General features: G+C 35.5%; 1 protein-coding gene across 10 annotated transcripts in view; it reads right to left on the minus strand.

Moving 5' to 3' along the window:
- Positions 1 to 23326, minus strand: part of Sbf2 (SET binding factor 2) — a 406422-nt gene that overhangs the window by 301914 nt on the left and 81182 nt on the right. For all 10 annotated transcript variants that reach the window (XM_074041194.1, XM_074041166.1, XM_074041157.1 and 7 more), the window contains one exon: positions 17545 to 17630. In XM_074041194.1, the coding sequence (XP_073897295.1) occupies positions 17545 to 17630 (86 nt within the window). Of the gene's footprint in view, positions 1 to 17544; positions 17631 to 23326 lie in introns of those variants that run through there.

Here is a 23326-nt window from a genome sequence, read left to right on the forward strand (position 1 = left end):
TTTGGGCCACCTCTACCCCTTGCCCCCACCCCTTCCCTCTCCCCCCTGACCCACCTTGCTTCCAGGCAGAACCTGTTCTGCCCTCTTCTCCAATTTTGTTGAAGAGAAGACATAAGCGATAATAAGAAGAACATAGCAATTTTGCTAGTTTGAGATAAAGACAGTTATACAGAGAGATTCCTAGCATTGCTTCCATGCACATGTGTATTACAGCCCGAATTGGTTCATCTCTACCAAACCTCTTCACTACCTCCTGGTCACTTTCCCATAGTGGCCTCTGTCAGTTTAAGACTACTTTATTCGCTCCTCTACAGTGGGCACATCAAACACTTTCAAGTTTACTATTTCCTACCTTTCTCTATTCCCCCTGTATGCGTTCTCCCCTTAGCGTGTGACCCATATCCAACAATATTACGGCATTTGTTTTAGATCTAAAGTCCGCATATAAGGGAGAACATACGATTTTTGGCCTTCTAAGTCTGGCTAACTTCGGTTAAGATGATGTTCTCCAGTTCCATCCATTTACTTGAAAACAACAAAATTTCATTCTTCTTTGTGGCTGAGTAAAATTCCATTGTGTAGAAATACATTTCCTTAATCCATCTGCTGGTAGTGGGGCTTCTTGGTTGTTTCCATAACTTGGCTATTGTGAATAGTGCTGCAATAAACATGGGTGTGCAGGTATCTTTGGAGTAACCTGTGTCGCAGTCCTTTGGGTATATCCCTAGGAGTGGTATTGCTGGATCATATGGCAGATCTATGTTTAGTTTTTTAAGAAGCCTCCATATTGTTTTCCAAAGTGGTTGTACTACCTTACATTCCCACCAGCAGTGTTTCCCTGCATCCTTGCCAATATTTGCTGTTGGTGGTGTTTTGATGATAGCTACTCTAACAGGAGTGAGGTGGAATCTTAGTGTGGTTTTGATTTATGGCCAGGGATAGTGAGCATTGTTTCATGTGTTTTTTGGCCATTTGGAGTTCTTCCTTTGAAAAAGTTCTGTTTAATTTAGTTGTCCACTTCTTTATTGGTTCACTGATTTGGGGGGAGTTTAGCTTTTTGAGCTCCCTGTATATTCTGATTATCAGTCCTTTTTCTGATGTATGGCCAGTGAATATTTTCTCCCACTCTGTGGGTGGTCCCTTCAGTTTAGAGACTACTTTTTTTGTTGTGCAGAAGCTTTTTAATTTCATGTAGTCCCATTTGTCCATCCTTTCTCTTGATTGGCAGCTGGAATTCTACTGAGGAATTCTTTGCCTCTACCTATTGCTTCCACAGTATTCTCTGCTCTTTCCTGTACTAACTTCAGAGTTTCTGGTCTTATATTAAAGTCCTTAATCCATTTTTGAGTTGATACTAGTACAGGGTGACAGGCATGGATCTAGTTTCAGATTCACTTTTTAGATAACCACTTTTCCCAGCAACATTTGTTGAAGAGGCTGTCTATTCTCCATTGTACGTTTTTGGCATCTTTGTCAAAAATCAGGTGGGCATAGCTGTGTGGATTCATATCCGGGTCCTCTATTCTGTTCCACTGGTCTTCACATCTGTTTTTGTGCCCGTACCATGCTGTTTTTATTGCTATGGTTCTGTAATATAGTTTGAAGTTGGGTACTGTGATACCTCTAGCATTGTTCTTTTTGCTGAGTATTGCCTTGGCTATTCGTGGTCTTTTGTGTTTCCAAATGAACTTTAGGGTAGATTTTTCAATCTCTGTGATGAGTGTCATTAGGATTTTGATGGGAACTGCTTTGAACAAGTAGATTGCTTTTGGTAGTATAGACATTTTTACTATGTTGATTCTACCAATCCATGAGCACAGGAGATCCTTCCACCTCCAGTAGTCTTCCTCGATCTCTTTCTTCAGAGGTTTGTAGTTCTCCTTTTAGAGGTCATTCACATCCTTTGTTAAGTTTACTCCTAGGTATTTGATTTTTTTTTTTTGAGGCTACTGTAAATGGAATTGTTTTCATATATTCTTTCTCAATCTGTTCATTGTTGGTATATAGAAAAGCTAATGATTTTTTTTTAAGTTGACTTTGTATCTTGCCACATTGCTGAAGCTGTTTACGGTATCTAGGAGTTTTTGGGTAGAGTTTTTTGGGTCTTTGAGGTATAGGATCATGTCATCTGCAAATAGGGATACTTTGACAGTTCCTTTACCTATTTGTATTCCTTTTATTTCTTCTTCTTGCCTTATTGCTCTGGCTAGGAATTCCAGAACTATGTTGAATAGGAGTGGGGAGAGTGGGCACCCTTGTCTCGTTCCTTGTCTTTTCATTGAGATAGAGTCTTGCTAAGTTTTTTTCAGGGATGGCCTCAAACTGTATTTCTCCTATCTTCACCTCCCAAGTAGCTGGGATTACAGGCATGAACCAGTGTGCCTGACCTCTAATGTTTTTAACATATAAAGTTGCCCTACCTCTACAGTAATCAAAACTTCCGCGAAGAAATCTTATTAAAGTTATCCCACAGAAGTGAATATACCCCAAATTCTGACTTACAGAAGACCTGGCATCAGACAGAAGAGACAGCACGTGGGAAAAGCTGGCTCTTCATTCCTAGCAGAACTGTTGTTAAAGTGTCGCATATCCCCTTATTTCTTCTAGTGCCCTCATCTTCATAAAAGGTCCAGTGACACCCAGAGAGTCTGCAGATCCAAAGGAATCCTTATGAATTAAAATAAGACTTCTTGCTATCTGATAACCACCATTTCTGTATAGTGATATATTATTTTTCAAGAGTTTTTAAGTACTCCAGAGAAACCTTATGCAGTCATGTTTTAGGGGTTCTATTTAAAACCTCTTGGCTAACAAAAGGTCACATCTCAGTTTTCTTTTTAAAACTTCATAGTTTTGCCTTTTATCTTTCGTCTATGATCTATTTCAAATTAATTTTTGTATATAGTATAAGAAAAGGTCATGGATAATTTTTTCAAGGGGATATTCAGTTGTTTCATTGTCATTTGTGCTAACTTTTCCACAACTAAATTACTTGATTATCTGCGGAAAATCAATTTACTATATACGTATGGTATTACTTTTGGACTGTTCCATGGATCTACGTGTCTGTTCTTAAACCAATAACATACTGTCTTGATTATTAAACTTTATAATATGTCTTGAAATCAGGTAGTGTATAAGTCCTCCAACTTTGTTCTCAATTTTCCAAACTGTTTCATTTACTTGCTATACCATATGTCAATACATAAAACTCAATCTCTCATACTTAAAAAAAAATGTAATTAAGGGGCTAAGGGCATGGCTCAAGTGATAGAGTGCTTGCCTAGCATGTGAGAGGTCCTAGGGTTAATCCCCAGCACCATCCAAAAAAAAAAAAAAAGTAACTACTAAAACATAACACAACATAAAACCCATCATTTTAACTAATTTTTTTTTTTTTACAGCATTGGGGTTTGAACTCAGGGCCTCACATTTGCTAGGGCAGGTGCTCTACCATTTAAGCCATGCCTCCAATACTATCTTAACTATTTTTAAGTGTACAGTTTAGTAGTGTTAAGTGTATTCATATTGTGATAACCAATCTCCAGGATTTTTTTTTTACTTTGCAAAACTGAAAATCTCTAACCACTAAGCAAGTTACTATTCTTCCCTTTTCCCAGCCTCTGGCAATCTTCACTCTATTTTAATAATCTGTATAAATTTGACTACTCTAAGTACCTCATATAAGTGAAGTTATAAGTATTTGCCTTTGTGTGCCTGGCTTGTTTTCTGTAGCATAATTTTCTCAAGGTTCATTTCTGCAGTAGCATGTGTCAGAATTTCATTCATTTTTAAAGCTGAATAATATTCCATTACATGTATATACCTCATTTCATTTATCCTGTCAATGGACTTGCATTCCTTCCAGCTTTAGTTATTGTGAACAATGCTGCTATGAACACGTGTGTACAAATATCTGTTTGAGCTCTTGCTTTCAGTACTTTAGGATATACCCAGAAGTAAAATTTCTGGATCAAATGGTAATTTTTACTTTACATTTTTCTGAAGAATTACCATATATTTTCCATAACAGGCAGTAGCACTGATTTATAGGCCCACCAACAGTGAACAAAGATTCCAATTCCCCATCAACAATACTTGTTATTTTCTGGTAATAGCCATATTAATGGAGATGAGGTGGTACCTCAGGTAGTTTTGATTTGCATTTTCCTAATGATTAGTGAGTGATGTTAGCATCTTTTCATGTGCTTGTTAGCCATTTGTGAATCTACCACTTGAGCCATTCACCAGCCCTGTTTTGTGTTGGGTATTTTTGAGATAGGATCTTAAGAACTATTTGCTTTGAACCTCGGTCCTCCTGATCTCTGCTTCTAAGTACCTAGGATTACAGACATGAGCCACCAGCCCCTGACCTAACCTCTCCTTTTTAACAATGGTATTAGGATGTAGAATGGCTGTTGGCAGTATGAACTGAACCTATTCTCTACTAATAGGCATTTATGTGGCTTCCACTCTTTTTGCCATGAATAGCCCTATACATTATATTAGTCCGGCTTTTGCATTGTTGTGACCAAACACCTCGGAAGTGCAAATTAAAGGAGGAAAGATTTATTTTGGCTCACAGTTTCAGAGGGTTCAGTCCATTGTGGGAAATGCATGGCAAATCAGAACAGTTCACATCATAGCAGCCAGGAAACAGAGAAAATGGGACACAGTGAAGAGGACAAGACAAGACTTGGCTCCCAAGGACACATCTTTCAACAAGGCCCAATCTCTTACTTTTTACCATTTCCCAATAATGTGATCATACTATAAATCCATAAAGGTACTGAGCCACAGGTTGGTCAGAACTTTCATGATCTAATTGCCTCTAGAAATGACCTCACAGGCACCTCCAGAGGTGTGCTTCAGTAATCTCCTAGGTGTTTCTTAATTCAGTCAAGCTGATAATCAAGGTTAACCATCATATACAAATATAATTCTGTAAGTTTTTTCAGAATTATCAGTTTGATCAGGATAAACCCAATTTATGCATGATTTTCCAGTTCACTCCCTCTCACTCTCAAAAGTATTTTAACTTGAATAGTTATCTTAATCTCAGTTTAGGTATGGGTAAAATTACTAGACATGAAATTAGGCAAGAACTACCTTGTTTTTGTTTGTTGGTGTGTGTGTCTTTTTTTTTTTTTTTGGCGGCGGGGGGCGGGGGGGGTGGTCTGGTACCCAAGGCCTTGTCCTTTCTAGGCTAGTGCTCTACTACTTGAGCAACATCTCCAGCAAGAACTACCTTTGATAAAATCTTCCAGGCTATCTATTACCAAAACTTACCCTATGTTGGAAACCTACTATTAGCAAGAACCAAAATATGGATTAGTCCTGACTGAGACACGTAGGAATTACAATTTGATCACAAAAATTTCAGAAAAGAATAATCAAAGGAATGATTAGGAGTAAAGTGCAAATATCTGGCAACATAGTGACACCACCATTTTTTGCAGTAAATGAAACACACACACACACACACACACACAAAACTGAATTTTACAGAGGAAACAATGGAAGATGAGAAATAACTGCAGTTGAAATTAAGAAAATATATCACAAAGCAGCAATAAAGAATCTCCCAAAAATGAAAAATCTATGATCTGACAGATTCACTTCTGAATTCTACCAGACCTTTAAAGAAGAACATCAACATTCCTCAAACTTCTCCATGAAATAGAAAGAGAAGGAGCACTGCCACACTCAAATCTATAAAGCCAATACTGCAGTCATAACAAAACTGGACAAGGACACAGCAAAAAAAGAGAATTATGGGTCAATCTCTTTAATGAACTTAGATGTAAAAGTTCTCAATAAAATACTGGCAAACTGACTTCAACAGCATTATCAAAAAGATCATATATCATGATCAAATCGGTTTCATCCCAAGGATGCAGGGATGGTTTCACATGCCCAAATCAATGAATGTAATACAGCATACTAACAGAAGCAAGGACGAAAACCACAGGATCATCTCAATAGATGCAAAAAAAGCCTTGACCAAAATTTAACATCCTTTCTTAATAAGAACTCTGATTTATCTAGGAATAAAAGGAATGTACCTCAACATACTAAAGGCTATATATGACAAGTGTGCAGCTAACATTGTACTAATTGGGCAAAAACTGAAACCATTTCCTCTAAAGTCAGAATCAGACAAGGGTGTCCATTCTCTCCACCCTTATTCAACATAGTCTTGGAAGTCATAGCTACAGCATTAAGACAGGAAGAAATAAATAAAAGGAATTCAAATAGGAAAGGCAGAAGTCAAATTATCCCTCTCTGCAGATGACATTATCTTACACCTAAAAGACCCAAAAACTCCACTAAAAAACTCCTAGAAATCATAAACACCTTCAGCAAAGTAGTCAGACACAAAAATGAACATATAAAAATCAGTAGCCTTTATAGAAAGGCTATATAGAAAGAGTTACAGATATCAACAATGAACAAACTGAGAATGAATTTAGGAAAACAATTCCATTTACAATAGCCTCAAAAACTAGCTAGGAGTTAACTTAACAGAGGAAGTGAAAGACCTCTACAATGAAAACTATAAGCCATTGTAGAAAGAAATCGAAGAAAACATCAGAAGATGGAAAGATCTATGCTTACGGATTAGCAGAATTAATACTATAAAAATAGCTATAATTACCAAAAGCAATTTATACATTCAATGTAATTCTCATCAGTATTCCAATGACATTCCTCACAGAGATTGAAAAATCAAAACCTTAAAGTTCATATGGAAGTACCGAAGACCTTGAATAATCAAGGCAATTCTGAGCAAAAAAAGCAACACTAGAAGTATCACAATACCCAACTTCCAACTATTCTACAGAGCCACAGTTAAAAACAAAAAGAAAAAACAGCATGGTACTGGCACAAAAATAGACAGGAAGGCCAATGGAAAGAAGACCCAGACATAAATCCACGCTGAGTTCTTCCACCTGATTTTTGACAATGGTGCCCAAAATATATTATGGAGAAAAGATAGCCTCTTTAACAAATGCTGCTGAGAAAACTGGATATCTGCAGGTAGGAAACTGAAACTAGATCCCCTGTCTTTCATGCTATACAAATATCAATACAATAAAAGGAAGTGGTCACCAGATTGAAGAGGCAGCTCACAGAATAGAAGAAAACCTTTGCAAGGTATACAGCTGACAAGGGATTGATAAGAAGAATATACAGAGAGAAGACAAAACTAAAGTTCCAAAGAATCAATGACCCAACAGAGCTTTTTCAATGGAGGAAGTACAAATGATTGAACAAACACTTCCTTAATACACTCATCAGTTGTAGACCATCTGGGCTGTTTCTATAGCTTAGCTACTGAGAACAGTGCTGCAATAAACATTGGTGTGCAAGTGTCTTTATTGTATCCTGACTTACATTCCTTCATGTATATCCCTAGGAATGGTATTCATGAATCATACAGCAGTTTTATTTTTAGTTTTTTAAGAAGCCTCCATACTGTTTTTCGTAGTGGTTGTACTAATTTACATTCCCACCAACAGTGTATTGAGGGTTCCTTTTTCCTCACATCCTCGCCAACATTTGTTGTTATTTGTGTTCTTGATGACTGCTATTCTAACAGGGATGTTGAGCATTTCTTCATGTGAATTTTAGTTATTTGGATGTCTTCCTTTGAAAAAGCTCTGTTAACTTCTTTAGGTCACTGATTTTTTGGGAGTTAGTTTTTTGAGCTCCCTTGTCAGATGTATAGCTGGTAAAGATTTTCTCCCATTCTGTGAGCTACCTCTTCATTTCTTTTGTTATGCAGAAGCTTTTTACTTTCATGTAGTCCCATTTGTCAATCCTTTCTCTTAGTTGCTGAGCCATGTGGTTTGGAGGTAAATGGATACAACTGGAGAACATCAGGTTAAGTGAAATAAGTCAGGCTCAGAAAGACAAAGGCCATAAGTTTTCTCCCATATTTGGGAGGTAGACACAATACAAGTACAAGCAATGTTAAGAAAAACAGGTTACATTAAGGGGAGGTCACTAACAGAAGAGCAAGGGTAAAGGAAGGAAGTTAAGAAGGTGAATATAGTTGGTATACTTTCCATAAAAGAATGAATACAGAATTCTTAAACCTGTTGAAATCATCATAAGAAGAAAACTGAGGGAGAAAGGAGAAAAACAGAGGACATGAACAATTTAGGTTATGACACATACATACATGTAAATGTCACAATGAAACTTCCTGTGTAGTTATCTTAAACAAACAAAAATGCCTTTTTTTCAAAAACAGAGAGCAGAAAGGTAAAACAGATCCTGTCTGGCGGGTGGTCCCAGTGAAAAGGGTGTAAGAAGGTGAATGTAGTGGAAATATTATGTACTAATGTATGAAAATGGAAAAATGAGACATGTTGAAACTATTCCAGGAATGGGAGGAAGAGGAGCTTAAAGAAGAATGATGGAGGAGGTGGATTCAACTATGATATATTGTGAGCACTTCTGTAAATGTCACAATGTACCCCAGTGCAAAAATAATAAAATGATTAAAAAAATAAACATTACCAAATGAAAAATAAAAAAAATTACAAGTGGTCAAAAAACACATGAAGAAATGCTTGGTATCCCTGGCCATAAAGGAAATGTAAATCAAAACCACATTAAGATTCTATCTTACTACTCTTAGAATGGCTACCATCAAGAACACAAACAATAACAAATGCTGATTAGGATAGGAGAGAAAAAGGAAATTTATACACTGTTTCTGGGAATGTAAATTAGTACAACCACTATGGAAAACATTATGAAGCCTCCTCAAAAACTAAAAATAGAACTACCATATGATTCAGCAATACCACTCCTAGGCATATACCTGAAGGAAAGTAAATCAGGTTACAATAAAGACACTTGCACATACATGTTTACTCATGATAGGCAAGCTATGGAAACAACCCAAATACCCTACAACAGATGAATGGGTTTAAAAAAATGTAGTATTTATATACAGTGGAATTTTATTCAGCCATCAAGAATAAACTTTTGTTATTCACAGGTAAATGGATGGAACTGGAGAACATCTTAAGTCAGTCAGGTTCAGAAAGACAAAGATCACATATTTTCTCTTATATATGGAAGACATAGTCAATACAAATACAAGCATTATCATACATATAAATATAGAGAGAACATGTTTCCAAAAGTGGGACTGTTACAGGAGACTAAGGGAGGAGGAAAAGAAAAATGACAGAGAATCAATAATAATAAAATAAATCACATCTGTGTAGGAACAAGACACAAGAAAACTGCTGAATGATACAGGGTAGAAGGAAAGGGTGAAAAGTAGTGCAGGGGTTAGACTGATTTTAACACAATATATTTACAGTTAAAATACCAAAACCACTGAACAACTAGCAGAAACCTAAACAATGAAGAACAGGAATATAAAACAGGTCATGTTCAGAGGAGGGCACTAATGGGAAGGGGAAGGTAAATGAAGAAGGTAAAGAAGGTGAATATGGTTGATGTGTTTTCTACTCAAGTATGAATATGAACACTGCAACCAGAAAAGGAAATGGGAACCAGGTGCCAGTGGCTCACGCCTATAATCCTAGGTACTTGGTAGGCAGAGATCAAGAGGATCGAGGTTCAAAGCCAACTGGGCAAATAGTTTAAGAGACCCTATCTCAGAAATACTTAACACAAGCTGGGAGCCAGTGGTTCACACTTATAATCCTAGCTACTCAGGAGGCAGAAATCAGGACAATTGCAATTTGAAGCCATACCTGAACAAGTAGTTCCCCAGACCCTGTCTCGAAAAAAAAATTCATCATAAAAAAGGGCTGATAGAGTGGATCAAACGGTAAGCACGCCTGCCTAGCAAGCATGAGGCCCTGAGTTCAAATCCCAGTGCTGCCAAGAAAAAAAAATAGCCACCACAAAAAATGGCTGGTTGTAGAGCACCTGCCTAGAAAGCATTAGGCCCTGAGTTCAAATGCTAGTACCACCAAATAAAAAAGAGGAGGAGAAGGAATGGGGTAGGAAGCAGAATAATGGGGGGGATGAACTAATTCAGATATAATACATGTCTATGTGGAAATGTCACAATGAAACTCCCTATATGATTATCATGTACTAATAAAAATGCCCTTTTAAAAAGACATAAAGAACAAAAAGGTAAAACAGGTCCTGAGGGCAGAAGGAAAGAGTGAAGGAAGGCAAATATAGTCAATATATTTTGTATCCATGTGTGAAAATAGAACAATGAAACCTGTTGAAATTGTTCTAAGAAGTGGAGAGAGAGAGATGAAGGAGAAAAATGAAGGGGGTGAGTCTAATTAAGATGTATTGTAAGCACTTATGTTAATGTCACAATGTATCCCCTGAACAACTATAATGCCCTGATAAAAAATTAAGAAAAAAGAAGAAAATATAGCACAATCATGTTGAAAGAAAATATATCCCTAAGCCTAGCTACTTGGGAGGCAGAGATCAGGAGAATCATGGTTCAAGGGCAGCCCAGGCAAAAAGTTAGCAAGACCCCATCTCAACCAATAAGCTGGGCAAAGTGGCATATGACTGTCATCCCAATTAGCACAAATAGGATCACAGTCCCAGGAAAAATGCAAAACCCTATTCAAAAAATAACTAAAACAAAAAGGGTTAGGGCATGGCTAAAGTGGAAGAGCACTCACCTAGCAAGCACAAGGCTCTGAGTTCAAAGCCTAGTACTGTCAAAATAAGACAGAACAAAGTATGCATATAGATTGTATTGTGTTTCCTCTGACACCAAATGTGTGATTTCTTTTCAACACCAATTCTAACATCAACTGTGTATTCAACAATTGAATTCAATTCAATTTTTACATTAACTACCAACAATTAGTACAGACCTCTTAAGTCAAGAGGTCAGGACTGCTTCCCACTTCAGATGCTAGCCACAAATGGGATACACATACTACCCACAAATGGGATACACATACTACCCACACATCTACCCACAAATTCAGGAGTTCCTGTAATCCCCTGCCTCAGGTTCAATTATTTGCTATAGCAATTCACAGAACTCAGGAAAATACTTTACTTATGTTTACTTGTTTATTATAAGATATAGCTATGGGACAACTACATAACATCACTAAATTAGCAATGTAAACAAATGAAGTGGTTGAAGAGAATTAAGATAGGTGAACAATCTTTGGAATCAGCAAAACACTGTGGCAGAAGAAAACTGTTCATTATATCTGCCAACTTTTCTACAGTTAATGGTATGTGACTGACTTCTGAACAATGTAAATACAGATAGAGATGATATATACTGCTTCCAGGCATATCCCATAAAATCTACTTTTACTACAGATAGAATACCATTTATTATCCCCCATGGTTTCTCTTACTCCTCTGCCAACTAAACGCTGATGCCCGAGATGACCCAAGGACCACATTTTATAGATGAAAAGTCACACTGCCATATGTTCTACTGGCCCTAATTAGTCTTAATGCTAAGTAACGGGAAAAAAAAACTTTTATCATGTAAAGCAGTCAGATTTTCATGTCTATCTATTACAATGCTTAGTATTACCTTACCTAATTCAGAAAGACTAATAATCTTTAACTTTATGATTTCAGAATGGAAAAGGCATGAACTGTAAGCTCACAGGGTAGAACTCTCTGAAATGTGGGTGAGATGGGTATGAGTGAATGATAAGAAATTATGATGTTATAATTTCTCAAAATATTAATAGGCAGTTGCCTTATTAAAAAAACCCACAGGAAAAATATTATTATCTGAAAGGCTAAATTAACTTTCCTCAGGATTTTAAATTCCAGATCCCATACTGTTTCTACCACACTTGTCTCTTGGAGAAATGGAGATAACAAAAAAGAAACTTTTGAAATAGTTTATAATGAAGAAGAACTAGGACAGTAAATAAAAGAGGTAAAATCAAGAAAACATTTTTTTAGGTAAGACAATGAGAATGAAATCAATGAAAATGGAAGAGTAGAAGAACTGGAATTTTAAAAGTGCAGAACAGGGCAAGCAGAATGGCCCAAAGTGGTAGAGTGCCTGCCTAGCAAGCGTGAAAGGCCTGATTTCAAACCCCGGCAGGGGGGGGGAGGGGGGGGGAACTGCAGAATAACCCATAGGGATGATGGCAACTGCATGACAGGTAAATAGCAGTATAGTCCCATGTTGGAATGAGGACAGGCTGTTTGCAAACAACAGAAATTTACAGTGTGTCAGGACTGTCATTCTGTATCTTCCTCATGAAGCTCTCTATGGCCTCAAAGCACCAAGTTAGCAGAACCCCAGCATGGCAAGATAGTCATGTCTAAAGATGGTTCTGAGAGATACTGAAATAGATGGCAATAGGGAAAAGACTCTGTAGCATAAATGAGGGGATCAATGCATTTTAAGCAGAATTGTTAGTGAATGAAATTCTATTATAGGATAAGTAAACCACTTTAGCGAATAGTAGAGAAGTGGAAAAGTTTATCATAAAGACTGACTATTCACTTCCTCAGAGATATTGCGAGGACCTACTACTCCAGATGCACCCTCTCTAGACTCCATTAAGTTCCCTACCACGTGGTCTTATTACTTCAAAGAAACAACAATCGGGGTAGAAAACAAAAATGTGAGCTAAAGCCACCACTTTCTACCATAAACCCATTTATAACCACTTACTTTGATGTAAATACAACTTTTAAAATACTTCTGTAGTCCTTAGTATTTTGAAAGGCTGTGTCTTCATACTTCAAACCAGTATTCTTATATTTTAACCCTCAAATCTAAATGATATCAAGAGTCCTCCCACACATCTTTCATACCAACTCTGGGCCATATTTAACACTATACATCACCTAGCATACTACTTCAGGACACAGGCTTTAGATGCTATCTACAGTAGCATTCATAAGTATCAATTATAATTTTTTAAAAGCTATCTTCTTGTATTTCTCAAATCTCTCTGGTTAATATATTATCCACTTATCTTTATTTTAAATAATGATTTGCACAGCTGGCTTTTTATACCCACATGCAGGAACTTACATGTTTACCTAGCACATTTCATCTTCTTAGATAAAAGGCCCATAACTTCAAACTTTTTAAATCTTCATAAACCCTAATTCTGTCATGCAATATGTTTACTATTTTTCTCATTTTCCTGTCATGCATATTTCTCTGTGAAGAGAGGAGAAAAAAAAAATCTATATTGTGCTTTCTACCCTTGGTTCCTTGACCTTATATCTAAGTCAAATTAGATGACTGCTGTCCACTTTGTTACATCCATCACATTCTAAACATCTTAAAGAATTAAAGCATTGCATGGTGCTTACACTTCTCTGCCCTCAAATAGCATCCCATACTAAAGCCACTTATCCTATGTTATATTAAACATAACATTAAATGCAGCTTTTGTTTTCTCTTTTCTCCAATGTATACTTATAAAAGACTTGATTCATACTAAAAGAGAACTAGTGTATAATTAAATAAATAATTTCTTAAGAACTTCAAATTTTGAAATTGTATTTGACTGTTTCTTCTTTTTCAAGTCACAAAACTTACTTATCACAGTCCTTTTGTCTTCTAAGAAAATTAAGTGTGCTGCAAATGCCTCGGTGCAGATGTTCTATGAAGATTATGGCATATTTTCTGAATTATGATATAAAAGGATTCACTTCTGGGACAGGGCATCTTGAAAAGGAACTAGTGCCAAAACAATACTATTTTGCTGATGTTCAAGACCTAGCCAATAAAAATATTTGTTCCCATAGTCATAAATAGATTGTTAGCCATAGAATGCCTCTAGAAAACAATTCTTTAATTTTCTTTGAAATACTTCACTAAAATTAGCTTTAAACTTTATTTATATGACTGTCTGTGGTTTCTATGTATGCCTAAAAAGCACAAGAAAAAGATAAAAATATCTCAGAACTGGAAAGGCAGTTATTATGTTTGGTTTAGCTTATTTTCATGTTTTTATTTTTAAAATCTATCCAAATTAAAGTTCACCACTTCTAAGGAAAAGAAAATGAAGGCAATTTCTTTATGAAAAAAATGGAAAGAATAAATTCAGCATCTTCTAAATTAAGTTTGAGATTTATTAATGAAAATCCTTTTCCAAAAATTGTAAAGTTTAATCATAATCTTTCACTCATAATTTAAGTGCATCAAATACATGTTGCCTGAGAAGAACAGGTGGTAATAGAAAATAATTTCAATATATTATTAGGCTCTGAATTCATATTTGTCCACAGATGAAATAAGTAAAGTTGGTCTCTATTCAATAACACAGTGCTAGGATTTGGATGTAATTTAGGTGTCCCCAGGAGAAAAGACTTGACCTACAGGGAAGTAGTATCAGGAGGTAGTGGTGGGAGGTCTTTAGGTCACTGGAGTTGTAAAGTACTTGAGCCTGTACTATACCATTTGGACTTCGAACTTAGAAAGCTATGAGCTAAATAAACCTCTTTTTCTTCATAAGTAGCCTGTGTCAGTGATGAAAAACTGACTAATACAAGCATCATTCTCTTAACATTTTTCAACATCAGTTTTTCCAAATTACAGAACTCTGTTTTCAGATCCTGCATTTACACTAAAATATAAAGCTAACATAGCTTAAAATGTCATTTCCAGAATACTATCACATCTTGGCTAAAACTAAGAGTCCAAAGACCTGAGTTTGTATACTAGTTCTGCTACATCCTAGCTGTTAGACCTTGGTAAAATTATTTAAACTTGCTAAGCTTCAGTTTACTTATTTGCAAATTAATACACAATCACCTATTTTACATGATAGTATATTTGATGACTAGTGATGATAATTTACCAATGTTATACAACTGTTAGATATTAATCTTAATGTTACAGGCTAAAAACCATTTACCTTGGAAAGGGTAGGGTTCTTTTCCCTGCAGGTCATTGGGAAAAGGTCAGTACTAACCCAGAATTAACAAGTCATTTAGTCAGATGATTTAGTCAGATCACCTTTAATTAGACTAAAATCTATCTTTCACTTTGAAGCTATAGGATTTAATTAAGATCACACAGTATATCAGTTATTAAATTAGTACTATTTACTAATACAATATATAGAATAATTATATAGCTGTAATACATGCAAGCACAAGTCAATAAATATTTTTAAAAGGCAAAAAACAACAGTAATTTATTCTGTTTTTAAAATGGGCTTTGATAGATGTAAGACATTATTTTGTACTTGGCAAAGCATAATAAACACTAAAGAATCAGAATTGCTATCAGTTATGGAGAAAATTTAAGGAAGAAGAAAATTTCCAACATAATTTAACAGATCAAATATTCTTTAAGTATTAATGAAGCCCACCACATTATGAGATGCCAAGAAGTCACCTAAGAAAGTCTTAGCTGAGAAAAAATTCTGCCCACCTCTGGCACTTCCATTTCACTATCCCAGCAGCACATGACTCCACCTGTTACCATATAGACACTAATAACACTTGAACATAGCAGTGTCTGTGATACGAAGAAAAATATATCCATTTACTAAGTAGTAAAATTAATGTATATCTCTCCCTACTATGGAAAAATATGGGAGGCATCTGATACTCGGCTTTCAAAACACAGAAAGTATCATTTTTCTCAAGCCTAGCTAAATAGCTATGCCAATCCTCAATCTCTTTTTGCCCCCATATTGTCTGCTGCTCTAGAAAGTTATGAAGGTGGCTCACTGTTCATATTATCAAATTGATATAGTTTGTATACCTCACACTTTGATGTGAAGGGAGAAAGGAACTCACAGAAAGATCTATCAATTCCCTAACACCAAAATTTTCCCCTTTTAGTCACCACTAAAAGGAATGCTGAAACAGGGTTTGAAGCTTATATTGCAGAAAATGCCTGGTTTTTCACACAGTAAGGCCAATTACTGGTATGTGAAGGCATGTGGGGGAAAAGAGAAAGGAATGCACTGGGCTCTCCAAAAAGTCACTTTCCTTGGATTCTTACATTCCTTCCCCATTTTTAATGCCAAAATTCAAGATTTACCCTCTTTGTGGACCTACAAACCCACAGCCTTCTTTACATGGCTGAGTTACAAAAATCAAAATGAAGTGCTTAACAATTTGTCTTTCATGCTCAGTAAAGCACAATGAGAGATCATTGTCATCAGCTAAGATGAGAAAGTTTATAGTTTTCAACATCATTTTATTCCTAATAGATATCTCTGATTCATGCTAACAACAAATAAGCACTTCGTCCTCTGAGTGAGATGCTGAGGGATGCCAAACAAGCACAGCAACAACAGTAATAATAAATAGCCATCTACCTCATTTATAGAGCATTTACTTTATGGAAAATATGGTTCTATTCATTTTATGTACATTTTTCCATTTTATCTTTACAACATTCCTTTAATATTAGTATTGCCAGTATCCTCATTTTACAGATGAAGGTTCTGCTGCTCAAAGTTAAGAAACCTGTCAAAAGTCATACCATATAGCTGGGATTTCAAACCTGGCAGTCTGTTCCACAGCCTGCACTCTTAAGTATCACATTATACCAAATGTTCTTTCTACAGGAACTACTTTGAAGAATACTGTTTATATGTGAATGCATACTCACTCTCTCTCTCTCTCTCTCTCTCTCTCTCTCTCTTTCTCTTTTCCCCAGCATGCTTAGAGAACCAAATTAAAGTCAATTGCAAAATGCTTTAGTGACCATCTTTCTAGTTCCCTTTTTTACCACCCACCATGAGTCTACCATGGTGGTAAAATGCCCTGGCCATTATATACTTCAACCATTAAATTCTCTTAAAATAATGGCTATCCAAAAAGGGCAGGGAGTGAAGGGAGGGAAGGCACTAGGGGCCAGAACCCAGTGGCTCATGCCTGTAATCCTAACTGCTTGGGAGGCTGAGATTGAGGAATCACAGTTTGAGGACAGTAGTTAAAGAGACTCCATCTCCAAAATAACAAAAGCAAAATAGGCTGAAGGTGTAGATCAAGCGATAAAGCATCTGATTTGCAAGTGAAGCTCTGAGTTCAAAACCCCAATCCCACCAAAGGTAGAGGGGGAAAAAGCAGTCAAATTGCATTTTATAAAGAAATCTACAGATCCTATAGTTAAAAAGGAAAGAATTCAGACTTGTGATTTTCAAGATCAAGCGCAAACCATGACTGGTCACCATTAAACAAACATTTGGCTTTTTAAATTGTCTAGTTTTTGTTTTGTTTCAACTAAAACAATAACCTAGAAATTTTTAGAAAAAAAATAATAAATATTTGTTTAGAGATACATAAACTACTTAGACTGAGAATTTTACTAAAGAATCAGGACATATTTTTCTGCTTCTGAATACATAAAGGTCATCGATTTCACCTTTAATGTTACAGAGAAGTTTAAGAAAAAGAACAGGATAACAGGCATCCCAAATCAATATAATCTTGAACGTCCAGGAGAGAAGAAAATTATTTCTAGAAATATGTTACAGTTAAATCATCAAATTATTTAACAGGAAATGTAACATAATACAAACAGAAATAACATTTTTAAAAAGAAAAATATCATGATAAAAGTACAATAATACAATACCAACTTACCAATTCTATTCCCTGTGGAAAAGGAGTATCATCCCAGTCCTTTTGTGGAAATCTCTGGATTATTTTCCCCAGACCTTCTGCTGACCCTGTTAATAAAATCAAAATGAGTCAGTTATAAATAAGTACTAAAAATTCTGAGTACTCACTGTAGCAATATTTATTTTTAAATAAATATTTGAATAAATTGATATATAGGTTAAACATTTCCTAAGTTTTAGAAGAGCATAAAAGGCTGGTGGAGTGGTTTAAGTAATAGAGTGCCTGGCTAGCAAGTGTGAAGCTCTGAGTTCAACTCCCAGTATAAATGAATGAGTGAATAAATAAATAAACAAAAAAGTATTCCTCTTCTAAACACAATACTGAAAATCCCTATCCTATTGACTGTCAAAAGATTCACTGATACATATGGAAAACTTAAAAAAGAAAGGAGGGGGGGGCAAAAAAGGAAGAAAGTAATCTCAGTGTCTCAATTTGAAAATTAAGAAGAACTTTTCTATGGAAACTAGAGTAATTTTAAATGACAAATGAAAAGATGCTGTTAGCACTAAATTTCAGTTGGGGGTTAATAAGTACTGTTATGGATTAAGTAAAGTTTTTTAGACTGGCATAAGACCTTACCACTGTCTAGGCAGTTTCTTAGCATCAGCACTATTGATGTTTGGCTGGATAATTCTTTAGTGTGTGTTGGGTGGCAAGGAGTACTGTCTTATGTACAGTAGTGTATGTTTAGCAGCACTGCCAGTCTCAACTCACTAGGTATCAATAGCACCCACTACCACCAAACTGGCGCAACCAAGAATATCTTCAGACATTGCCAAATATGCCCTGGGTTGAAAACTATAGGTCTATGTCATTGTTATTATAAAATTATCCTGTGACATCAAAGAATGGATTGAATTTTAGGAACATAATCTGTGAGTTAACTGGGAGTGGAAAGTGCATGTTAGATCTAAATTGCTTTTTACTATACTTTTTTTTTGGCAGTACTAACATTGACTCCTGAGACTTCTGTATGCTTGACAAGTGCTCTACCACTGAGCCATATCCCCAGCACTGCTTTCTGTTAAATTTCTGGGTACAATTCCCAGCACTACAAAATAGAATGAATGAATAAATAAATAATGGTTTCTTTTAATCATTTCCAATTTGAGAGATGAAAAATTCCTCTGTGGCAGGAATATAACTTTGAAAACTTCTCCAGAAGCAACACATAATTTATTGATTTCATGATGATATATAGCATTTAATAACATGATGGCTACATTTGAAATGTTGATATAACATTTATAAATATGTCAAAATATGATCTAGGAGTTATAAGACTTTCTGCTATCCTATAATATTATTTGAAAATAGAAATTAGATTAGAAAGGACAAAATCAAAATGGCAAAATGATGTTTTACTACAAATAAAATATACAAAGAATCCAGATGTGATGGCCTATGCCTATCACACTATAGGCAGGAGATCATGAGTTCAAGGCTAGCTGGGGCTACACAGAAAGACCCTTCTTAAAAAAAAAACAACAACAAGTAGAAAGGGCTATAATGTCTTGGTTTTGCAAGTATCAAATATAAAGGGCTATTGTTCAAAAAGTAAATATTTTCTGATTTTTATTTGATGTTATGATTGAATGTTTAAACTTACTTCCCAAGTTTACATGTATTTTCTGATTACCATCTTATGGGCAGTTATGGCTATATTTGAGAATACTGAGAAGATGAGGCTATATACTGAAGAATAAGCCACAGTAAGGGAAAAGTCAGATTTCTACTTTCTACCACAGATGAAGTGAGTCATGTCAATCACAGCAGCTATGGGAGCATCTCCTATTTGTACCACACATTAATGAAGCAAGATGACTGAGGAGGGAGAAGAAGACATCCCTCAACAGAAGAGGACCACTCCTAGAGAGAAGAGTAACTAAGGAGACAAAATAGAGATTGCCTACTACATTGAACACAGCTAATCTAGAAAAGGGAGGGAGCTGTTATTAGTCAAAGCCTTGATGCTTTTCTTTCAAGCTCCTACTCTGCCACATTAACAAAAAAATCAAGAAATATGATGACCAAATGGAGCTCATATATTCTTGAAGGAGGGATGTCCCTCACCAGGACAACAGCACATTTGGAAATGTCTTTCCATGAAAAGACTATGTATGTATGCTAACAAACTGCCCAAAACAAATTTAGGAAAAGTGAAGTAAAACACTGGCTCAGTCAGACACTTCCTTCTTTTATGTTTGGTAACTCTCTTTCATTTGGGTCCTGACAGGTTACCCAGCTCAGCCACAATGATTATCAAGTGTCTTATGATGAACCATTATCTCTTGCAAAATAACTGTTCTAGTGACCCCAAGACCTAAACAATATTCTCTGAAGTTGCTAACTACTATGTATGTAATGGGTGAGGAATTATAAGTGGTATGGGGAAGAAGAACATCTGCAAAGAATGAAAGAATGAATAAGGGTTAATTAGGTGGAGAAATATAATATTCTGCTTCACACAAACCAGGATGTTTAACATTTATTGATTATACCAATTGGTAAAAATAAACTAAGTGCTTTCTGTATGCTTAGAATACAAATATATAAAATATATACTTCTTGTTTTATAACACCTTAAACTTGAGACTGTAATCACAGCTACTTGTGAGGCAGAGGTAGGAGGAACATGGTTTGTGGCCAGCCCAGGTAAAAGACAGTTTGAGACCACATCTGGAAAATAAACAATGAACAAAAAATGAACTGGAGGGAATGGCTTAAATGATAGAGCACATGCCTAGCAAGCATAAGGCAGAGTTCAACTTCCAGTACTGCAAAAAAAAAAAAAAATTAAACTTGGTTTGAGAAATGCTACTCTCATTCATAACTTACTAAATAATCTGTTTCTATGACACACTTATATAAACTAGATCAGTGGTTATCTACATTATACTTATGATAACCATCTGTTCTAGAGTCAAAACAAAGGGTAGCAACCATCTCAACCATACCAACCATTCACCAGAGAGCAATGAACAATGTATTTAATTATTACACTTATTGTTACTTGTCTCTCTCACCTCACTAGAAACTAGAAACAGTAGTGATTTGGCTTGCTTTCCTCACTAATACATCCCAGCTACCTCTAACAGTTTCTGGCATATATTAGGTACTTAATAAAATATCTGTTGAATAAATGAATGGGACTACTAGATACACAAGGGTAGCTATAAACTGGAAGTAAACTTATGACCAGAGTGACCTCACTGCAAAAAACATTCTAGCTGGGAACTGGTGGCTCATGCCTGTTAATTCTAGCTATTTGGGAGGATCAAGGTTTGAGGCCAGCCCACGCAAATAGCTCAGGGAGTCCCATTTCCAAAACAACCAGAGCAAAATGGACTGGAAGTGTGGCTCAAGCAGTAGAGCACGTGCTTTGCAAGCACAAGGCCCTGAGTTCAAACCCAAGCACCACTTAAAAAAAATAAGTAAGACATCCTAGACAAACAGGATACAAAAAACAGCAAAGCCAAAAAGACATATCAAGATTTGCTCAGGAGATTAAGGTGAGGGAATATAGTTGATGGACTTCATATCCTTACACCAAACAGAACAATGAAACCTCTTGCAATTGCTCTAAGTGGGGGCGGGGAGGGGGTTGAGGGGGAGAGATAATGGGGGCAATCTAATATACAATATAAGCCTGTTTGGAATTGTCACAATGAATCCCCCCATACAATGAATGTATTCTAATAAAAAATTTAAAATAAAAAAGATTCACTTAAGAAAGCTCAGGCACAGGCTCGGAATATAACTCAGTGGCTCAGTGGTAGAGCACCTGACTAGTATGCTCAAGGCCTGGGGTGCATTCCCCAGTGCCACAAAAAAAAAAAAAAAAGCTCAGGCAACCACAAAAGACCATGTGTAAATCTAAAGTCATGGAATAGGAGACACTCAAAGCAGTCAGAGATTTGCTAGGACAAATAAGTGAACAATACTGACACGCAGAAAGAAACAGAAATACCATAAAGAAAAAGGTGCAACTGTCTAGAATCTATATCCAGCAAACTATGGCAGATGCTGTGACATCTGTCAGCAAACATCTCACGTATACTTACAATATTCTGTGCCCCCTCCCCATACTTTACACCAAATGGGTATGTATTTCTTGTCATCAAAGTCCAAACTAAACTAACAGTAAGAGGCACCTGGATAGATAAAGCCCTTTCAAACTGATAAAAAGTCTGGAAACAATTATACAAAGAAGATTTAGTCAGAAAAATTTAAAAGAAAAGTAAATGACCTTGTCCAAATATCTGATACAGGATAAGATATAGAGGGGAAGACCCAAGCTGAAAGATCTAAGGAGATATTTTTTAGTCCATATAAAGGAAGAACCTTCTGATAATGAGAACTATCAAAAAAGAAAATGAATTGCCACAGAGTTTTAGTCAAGCTATTAGATTTTGTGGTCTAGAAAACCAGAGTATTATAGTAACTTATTTATTCAACAATTGCTATATGCCAGGCCTTGTGTTAGGTGCTAAGAAGAGAAGGCCCTGAGTTCAAACTCCTAAGTGATTACTTAGGACTTGAAGTTTTTGAAATGCAAAGAAAAGGGCAGACGTAGACACAGTATAAGACAAAGTAAAAATTAGGAAAGAAACAATATTGTTTACAAAAATCAAGTCATGAGTGTAAGGAAATCAGGAAAAGAAACTAAAAAATTCCAAATTTTGCAACAGAGATATTTCTTATTTCTATTTTGACATAATAGCAGCATCTTTTAAGTCCAACAGTAAGAAATTTAAGCTTTTGAGAGCAAAAATGAAAGAATAAGTAATAGAGCATACAAAAGAAAAATCTAAAAACCAGGAATTCTTTCATGTAGTTGTCTAAAAGTGCATGATGACCTTCTCACAGTGACTTTCTTTTGTAGATAATTAGCAAACTTTGTACTCAACCTACATTTAATAACGCCAAAACATTCAAGAATAATTATGGAGGAATGGGAGCATAACTCAAATGTACAGTAGTTTCCTAGCAAGCACTGAGTTCAAACCTCAGTACCACAAAAATAATAAGTATTGTTATGGAAATTTAAGTATAGAGTTTCTTGCTGGCTAACACATACTAAATTTATTATTATTTATAAGAAAATATAAGTCTCTTTAGTGTTATCAATACTGAAGGATAACAACAGAAACCTTTAAATGGGAGTATTATACAAATGAAATAGTACACATTTGATGTAATTTTATAAGCTACTGAATAAATACATTTAATACAGCATATTATTTAGAATATACTCCTATTTTCACTAAAAATTTCTAAATCCTGTTTGCTTATCTTTTGGTTCCTGTCCCATTCTCATCTTTCACAAGAAGAAAAAAATACAGATTTATTTTTCCTTGAACAGTAAGAAGAAATTATACATCATTTTATATATGTAATGATGTGGTAAGGGACTAAACATCAGATAAACCATATATTAGATAAAAGGTCAATAATCAAAATATATAAAGAATTCCTATAAGTCAATAATAAAAATAACTATATTAAAAAGTGGACAAAGTACTTGAATAAATATTTCTTCAAAAAAAGATTATATAAATGGCCAAAAAGCACATGTGAAGCAATGCCCAATATCACTAATCAATAGGAAAATGCAAATCAAACCCTCAGTGAGATACTACCTCATATACACACAATAGGATTGCTATTACATATTTTAAAAAAAAGCAGAAAATGACAAGTGTTGATGATGATTCAGAGAAACAAATCCTTTTATACTGTT

The sequence above is a fragment of the Castor canadensis genome, chromosome 1 (genome assembly GCF_047511655.1).
Source record: "Castor canadensis chromosome 1, mCasCan1.hap1v2, whole genome shotgun sequence".
Lineage (NCBI taxonomy): Eukaryota > Metazoa > Chordata > Mammalia > Rodentia > Castoridae > Castor > Castor canadensis.